The 7,948-nt window shown below is 39.8% G+C and overlaps 2 protein-coding genes across 5 annotated transcripts in view; one reads left to right on the top strand and one right to left on the bottom strand.

Moving 5' to 3' along the window:
* The window catches only part of LOC107692569 (epsin-1-like), a 23,621-nt gene extending 18,188 nt beyond the window's left edge, over nucleotides 1-5,433 (top strand). For 3 of the 4 annotated variants that reach the window (XM_016491672.1, XM_016491669.1, XM_016491671.1), the window contains 2 exons: nucleotides 3,367-3,621; nucleotides 3,707-5,433. In XM_016491672.1, the coding sequence (XP_016347158.1) occupies nucleotides 3,367-3,621; nucleotides 3,707-4,194 (743 nt within the window). In that variant the 3' untranslated portion in view covers nucleotides 4,195-5,433. The remainder of the gene's footprint in view (nucleotides 1-3,366; nucleotides 3,622-3,706) is intronic. The other variant, XM_016491670.1, reaches the window with a different exon arrangement.
* Nucleotides 5,434-5,456: 23 nt separating this feature from the next.
* The window catches only part of LOC107692570 (forkhead box protein J2-like), an 8,984-nt gene continuing 6,492 nt past the window's right edge, over nucleotides 5,457-7,948 (bottom strand). Inside the window, exons 9-10 of the mRNA XM_016491673.1 lie at nucleotides 6,566-6,934; nucleotides 5,457-6,367 (exon numbers count right to left, since the gene is read on the bottom strand). Coding sequence (XP_016347159.1) covers nucleotides 6,264-6,367; nucleotides 6,566-6,934 — 473 coding nt within the window. The 3' untranslated portion in view covers nucleotides 5,457-6,263. The remainder of the gene's footprint in view (nucleotides 6,368-6,565; nucleotides 6,935-7,948) is intronic.

Genomic DNA, 7,948 nt, shown 5'->3' with positions numbered 1-7,948 from the left:
ATATATATATATATACTGTATATATAGCTCTATGGTACTTCATATTTAATGTAATAGCACATTAGAGCTGCTCCATTGCAATGGCTCAGTATTGTAATCACTTAGAATTTTTCCAATAATACATGTAGCCCCTTTCACACAGTAATACCAGTAAATTGCCGTAAAATTACTGGAATGACTTTACCGGTAAATTAAAAAATGCGCTGTTCACACAGGCAACGACGTTCTTTGTTTTTACCAGTAAAGCACCATTCACAAATCGGTTTCAAATTCGGTAAATTCTGTGACATCGTTAACCAGAAATGACCTCTAAACGGCTGCGCCTCTCGGTGTTGTGTTTGTAAACATGGAAGGGTATACGCGGTCAGTGTTTTTGTTGAGGTTTTCATTTTTGTGTCAAACGTTAACATTCATGCAGTGTTTTTGGTCCAGAGACTTTGAATTAGACGACTTCAAACTGAACTACACAGCACAGAGTAAATGCGTCGTCTGCGTCAGAATGTTATGATTGGCCCAGAGCTGTTGAATTTTGAATTTCAATGGCTCTAGATCGGCCCAGAGTAGATGTCTTACGTCAGCGCATTCTGAACTTGTACATTCTCATACTGGTAATATTCATTCTGCATTCACACAGCATCATTTCAGCAATTTACTGGTAAGGTTACAACTACTCATACCGGTAAATTGCCAGAACAAATTTACCGGTATTTTTGAAAAGGTCCTGTCCACACATGATCTCTTAATAGTAATTTACCGGTAAAGTCTGTATGTGTGAAAGGGGCTAAATGTAAGGAATCACTCGTTAGCCTATACATAAATTTTGTAACAGCGATGAACATATTTTCTAAAACACAAGTCACATTTTTGTATCATCTGAAAAGTGCTGCGACATATTTCAAAGTGACTCATATAATGCAATTAATGTCAACAAACAAAACGTGCAGCGTGCGCGCACACATTTGTATTGGTGAAGAATGAGACGCGTATAGCCCATAGCGCATTTCACACAGGCTGCTAGTTTCACTTTCGCTTTATATAAAGTCCTGTATGCTTGACGCTTAAAATAAATGTTGTTTATAGTGAATAATTCTTGTTTGTTTATATTTACAAATGTGTGTGCTAAGTGAGCAAACGGCAATAGGATCACGCAACGGATCTCTTTCTCTTTTTCTCTGTATCGCTCTCTCCCTCTCTCACCTTACCATCAAGCAACCCCTAGCTGGGACGTCCCATATTTTGGGCCTAATTGATTTGTCCCGTACGTGACTTCCCTTGTCCCGTTTTTTGACTGCTACGCTGATCTAACCACTGACTGATACTACAGCAGCAGTGCAGATCACTTGAGAATGACCACCGATACCTGTCATCATCCAATCACAGCCCCCAGAAATCGTGAACATAACTGTTCGAGGAAGGCTGCGCAATCCTCTGCCGGCTCGTCACTCCCAGGGTTGCCAGGTTTTCACAAGAAAACCCGCCCAATCGCTACTCAAAACTAGCCCAATCGCGTTTTGAGGTGGTAAAAATCACGTTCCCGGGGGGTAAAATACACGTTTTTTGGTGGGTTCCCCTTCTGCAATTTGCATTCCAGGGGATAAATATCATGTTATCGGAGTCGCTTCAACATGAAACACAACCCGCGGCAACAGTGACTACGTTTACATGGACATCAGTAATCTAATTATTTACCTTATTCTAAATAAGCCAATATTATGATTATGGTGTTTACATGAGAATGCGGCGAAAAGTCCTACACGACTGTAATAATGTGATTAAGGTATGTACATGTCTTTACTGCACTTCAATAATGCGGCTAAAATAGGAATACTCCACATGTCTTAATTCGAGTAGTGTTTACTTCGATTATGACTTTAGCCAGATTAAGGTAATCAAAAATGTTTGTTTACATGGTAGATTCTTAATCAGAGTATTGTCTTAATCGTATTAAAATCAGAGTATTGTTGTCCATGTAAACGTACTCGGTGTTAAAGTAGCCTAAAGAAGAATGTCGGAGGATTTCGATATAAGCCAAGAGGAGACTGGTTTTCCTTTGCTAAAGTAAGGAAACTTTGCTTCCTTTGCTCCTGTAAACATACGTTGGTTTTCGCGAGACTCACCGGCGCATGCGTAACGCTGACCTCATACGTCAGCCTCCCGGAGCTGCTTCTGTGTACAACTGCTGGCGCAAGCTACATTAAAGCAATTATTACGTTTTGAATATAGATATTTTTCTTACAAAAATGCATCGATTCGCTAAAGAAGGCCTTTTTTCACCCCCCGGAGCCGTGTGAGACCCTTTTTTTTTTTATGGATGGGCGCTTTTTATTTAACTTGTTTTGGACTGAAGCAATGCAACACCCGCTGAGTGCCATGAAACAGCTTGAAAGATCAAAGAATTTTTTATATAACTCCGACTGAAACTCATAGGTCATATACACCTAGGATGACTTGAGGGTAAGTCATTTATGGGCTAATTTTCATTTTTGGGTGAACTAACCCTTTAAGTTACTTGCGACCGTAGTTTTGGGAAATGAGCCCCGTCAATTTTGACTCAGCGATTCTTTTGTGGCGATCGCTTCTCCATATAGAGGATTATCAGTGAAGTAATCACTTAAAGTTTGGTCCATTCATTAAACAAATCTATTGTATAACTTGGAGAACTGTGCCAGTTGTTTTGGCTACTTTTATGATATGTTTGGTGTGTTTGGATTTGTTTTGAAGCTTGGAATGCAGCATGAAACAGCACGGAATCCCATTCATTGTATTCAAATTGAATTTATATTGATTGGTAGATTTAAATGACACAACATTTTTTTGTTGTTCATAGAAATGCTGTGGAAAACTGATGTTGTTAAAAATAAAATGCAAGGAAAACGCAAATCTTATGACTGGTAGATTTCACTTTTATTTAGAGTTGGAAAACATAAAAACAAGACATTAATATGTTCCTTTGTGTATAGCTTAAGTATTTCAAAGTATTCTAAAGTATTTAGATTAAGTTACTAAACCTGAGTAATCTAACTAAATACATTACTGATTACTTTTTAAAGCATGTATTTTGTAATCTGTAGTGAAATACATTTTAAAAGTAACCTTCCCAGCCCTGACCAGAAGCCATTCATTTCCAATGGAGAGTAGATTGCAGATATTAGTTGTTAGCTTGTATGGTGCATCCCAAATTAAAATAAATAAATGCTTGTCTAATAATATGGTATTGGTAGTATTGGCCAGTAATGTGTTTAATGCAGGTTTTAGCAAAGGATCAGTTGGACAGCAATCCTGTTTCTTTGTTAGTCATTCACAAGATCGTATTATTGAACCATTTACGTCTAATTCTTTTTGCCTCGTTCTTTTCCACACACACAGCAGATCCAGAGAGAAGAGGCTCCTCAGTGACAGGATATGATGCTGGAGGTGGAGGCAGCACAGGCTCTCCAGTGCCCTTTGACCTTTCATCGCTCAGTTACTCCTTGCCTGTTCGAAAAACGCCAGAGTCATTTTTGGGTCCCAATGCTGCACTCGTGGATTTGGACTCACTAGTATCATCAAAACCCAAACCTAAACAACCACCACCGCCAAGCATCTCCTCCACATCTCACAACCCCTTCCTACAGACACAGGGTGTGTATTTAAAACAACCCACATTTAGAGAGAGAAATCTTGTTTTGTTTATCCCTCTAACATTAGTTTTCTCCTTTAACTTTAGGTCCCTCCTCAACAGGAATGGGAGTTACCCCAGGCAGTACCATTTCCAGTAGAGGGGTGTCTCCGACGCCACCTTCTGCTTCTAATCCTTTTGGCGCGACCCCGATGGCATCCATCTCCCCTCAACCTTCTTCGCTCAGTCTAAGCCAGCTCCGCACGAGCCCCATTCCCCAGAATCCTATGCTGGGTCACATGCCTCCACCAGCAGTGGGAATGGTTCAGCCGGGGATGGGCATGCCAGGAATGGGGGTCCCTATGGCGGCCCCTGGTATGGGCATGGGAATGGTACAGTCCAGCCCAATGGGCATGCCTTTTGGTGGAATATCCTCCATGGGTTCCACAGGAAATCCCTTGCTGATGGGCCCTAGTGGCCCCGCGCAGCCTGCACTGATTTTGGGCAGGCCGTCGGGGGTGGGCGGAGTGATGGGAACAGGAGGATCTATGGGAGGTGGAACAACAGGCACAAGCACCAATCCTTTCCTTCTTTGAGAGATTTCACCAATCCCACGTGCCCTGTCAACTAAATCCAACCAATCCAAACCTGCCCTACCAACACAAACAGTTTGTGTTTGACAAAAAAGAAATGTGTATACATCTCTATATTTAATGAAAAAGTAAAAACAAAAATGTGTTACTTTCTTTCACAAAACAGCATTTAATTTTTTTTTTTGTTTTCATTTTATTTTACACAGTATTTGAAGTCTATTTATTTCCCTTAGTTCAATTTTTTCTTTGACAGACATGGATGATTGGTGGGTTCATTCAATGAATGCAGGCTGTTAATATTGTTATATTATTAGGATGATTGTTATTGTTCAGAAACATGTAGATAAGGGAGGAGGAAAACAAGCCACTAATGAACTCCATCGTATACCCCTTTCTCCCCCTTTCATTGAGCCGGTGACCCTCTGATGAAAGAGTGCATGAAGGATGACTGTGACGGGCTCGCCCTGAACAGACTGAGAAGAATTCAGCTGTCCGTTTTATTCACAACTCTAGTAAAAAAAAAAAAAATCATTCGATAGATGTATTACTTTTAATTTAATTTAATGTGTAATCTTGTGTAATTTATTTTAATCGTATGTCTCTGACTCCTGGGATCGATTAAACCAAGGAATATCGCACTGGAAATTGCCATTGAAACAGATGCCTGCTTGGTCTCCTTCGACCACCTGCGAAATTTCAGTCCACGTCAAGTGGTACACATGAAGAGATGCTGTGTGTGAGTGTATGAGTGAGAGAGAGAGCTTGTATGATGTGTCCATTGTTTTCACTCGGTCCTCTGCTGTGCTTCTGATGGGGTTTTATCAGCATAGTCTCACTTTCAGCACTCTTAACTTGTTATAAAGGTCCTTTTCACACATTTATTTTTGCAGTTGTAAGAATCAAAGCATTAATTCGACACCTGTTCACGTGAGAATCAGCCTGTCTTTGCATTTCACTTCAGCACATTTTTTCCTTGAACATTTACACAGAAAGTGGGAAAGTGTTGACGCTTCTGAAACTGAAAAAGAAAATGACCTGAATGATTATGTGAAATCATATACATTTGGGGACTGAATGACATGATCCATGCTGTTATTCTTTATTTACTTTCAATTAATTATTTTATATATATGAACATTTTAGAGATATTTCTCTAATATTGGCTATGGTCAAAAATCGTGTGGTGTTGACTGTGAACATTCACATTTAAAAATAAAATGGAGGAAAAAAAATCAAAGAAATTTAAGAAATAAAAAAAAAATCCACAAAAAATTGTCTAAGCTTTTTTTTTTTCCTTTGGCATTGGTTTGCTTTTAGATGGCAACTAAAATAAAACACATTGGACGTTTCTTTTTATTTTGTTTTTAATTGAAGACATTGGCTCCCTAAGGAGATTTGCTATGTGACAATGTGTAATAATATAAAGCAATAAATGTCATAATTGATTTCAGTCAAAATACACCAATATGTATTGCCATAATATACCTCAGTGTACTGTTAAACTGCATTTATCCTCCCACAAATTGTTAGTGTACATGCAATTTGTTGAAAAAGTGCAATTTAAGATTGTCTTTGGTCAAAAAGTTTTCAATAGCTATTAAATTGACTAAAGTGTCAGGAAAGCCTCTATCAACATTCAGCAAAAACTGAGCCATTGTAAATTGGCTAAGGCTTTGGAAGTGCTAATGCTATTTACATTGTAATACGCTGACGTAAAAGGCAGCCTAGCGTGGATCGATCCACCCCAACCTTCAAGGTCTGGAGCAGTTCAGGAACAAACATGATAAATATTTTGCATTGCAAGTTTTGGTTAACCTCACAATTTGGTGCTGGCTATTATTATTCTCCAGCACTTCAACATGCAGTTGACTATAGCAGCACCACTGTGCCATATCAATCAAAGGAAACAAACAGCTGAATGATGATCATTGTTACGATGGTGCTGCTTTTGTTCCACATATAAATGAAACAAGATGAATGAGTTAGCCTCACCTCCTTTTTGACAGATACTCATGCCTTTTCTCAATAATTGGCTCATGTTTTCTTTACGGTGTATTTATCTGCAAACAAAATTATTCAATCAAAGAATCCCAGTCGAAATCATCCTGGATTTCCTCACTGTTGACTTTCTTCAAGTGTGGACGTCCTGTTGGGGTCAGGGGTTGAGTTTGAAGTGCTGTATTAGGAGAATGAGTAAAAACAGTTAAAACGTTCTCCAAAACAATATCTTGATGTTCTACAGAAGTCATGGAATGGTTTGAAACTACATTGGGGTGAGTAATCAAATGACAGGATTTTAATTTTTGGGTGAACTATCCCTTTACGTTTAGATGCACAGTGGTCCTGTAAGGATTTAAGGGGTCTGTTGACGTACCGTTAGGAGTCAGAGGCTGGCTCGTGGTGGGCTGCAGCCCCAGGGATCTCGGTGCTGTCTGGTTCTGGGTGTGAGGAGTCAGGCTTCTCCTAGGACTTTGGAGGGGAGATTCACCAGTGCCAGGAGGGAGCTGAGAGGAGTAGATGAGTGGAGAGGGTTGAGTTAAACTAGCCAGGCTGGGAGGGTTAGTGGGCAGCATATTCATAGGAGGTGGGGCCATTTGTCCGAAAGAGGAGGGGCCACCAGAAGATGAGCTAATGAGACCCTTCTGAGTGAAGAAACGGTTGAGTGAATCACAGAGCGAGGTGAAGAGCGTCGAATCCAAAGCCCAGTCACAGAGCTCAGCCTGCCGCATGCTCTCTACCAGATCTGCAAGAGAACAACATAGATAGAAACAATTACAGTGATGTACAGTAGTTTTGTAGTATTTTGAATGCATTCATAAATTAACAAACCTTTAAGAAACATTACACACAGATTATGCTCAGAATTTTTGCATGTCTATTCAATTAGGACGGTGTTCATTTTAATAAGCTGGTCCAAAAAATGCAACCAATAATTATCCTTTTTTCAGCAAAATAAATATTTAGGTACATAACACTTCCCACACTTTATGACCAATGAATTTCCAAAATTCTTCCAGGCCTTTTTTTTAAGTTGTTTGTGACAACAGTCTCTTATATTCACTAAGGCTGTATTTATTTAATCGAAAATACAGTAAAAACTGTAATATTATAACATGTTATTTCAAATTAAAATAACTTTTGTATTTGAATATATTTTAAAATGTAATTTATTCCTGTGATTTATTCCTGGCTATCTGCTATGGTTTCATCTTTGCTTCCTTCCCTTAAGCAGTTAGCATCTCTTGATGCTAACAGTGCTACTGATCCTTTCTGCTCCACTCTTACATCTTGCTTAGACCCTGTCTGCCCCTTGTCTTCCAGGCCAGCCCGTACCACCCCTTCTGCCCCTTGGCTGTCTGATGTTCTCCGTGAACATCGTTCTACACTCAGGGCTGCTGAAAGGGTGTGGCGCAAATCAAAAAATCCTACTGACTTTAATGTGTATCAGTCACTCCTCTCTTCCTTCTCTGCTAATGTCAAGGTATCTTGGAGAGGTGAGGTGTCCAAGTCGCAACATCTAACTACTGGGGTGCCTCAGGGCTCAGTTCTTGGAACACTTCTCTTCTCCGTCTACATGGCATCATTAGGTTCTGTCATTCAGAAACATGGCTTTTCATACCACTGCTATGCTGATGACATTCAACTTTACTTCACATTCCATCCTGATGATCCGACGATAGCTGCTCGCATCTCAAGTTGTCTAACCTCAGCAGACCTTCAACTCAACCTTGCCAAGACAGAACTGCTTGTGGTTCCA

The sequence above is a fragment of the Sinocyclocheilus anshuiensis genome, unplaced genomic scaffold (genome assembly GCF_001515605.1).
Source record: "Sinocyclocheilus anshuiensis isolate Anshui unplaced genomic scaffold, SAMN03320099.WGS_v1.1 scaffold831, whole genome shotgun sequence".
Classification (NCBI taxonomy): Eukaryota; Metazoa; Chordata; class Actinopteri; order Cypriniformes; family Cyprinidae; genus Sinocyclocheilus; species Sinocyclocheilus anshuiensis.
This window is presented reverse-complemented; position numbering and strand designations above follow the sequence as displayed.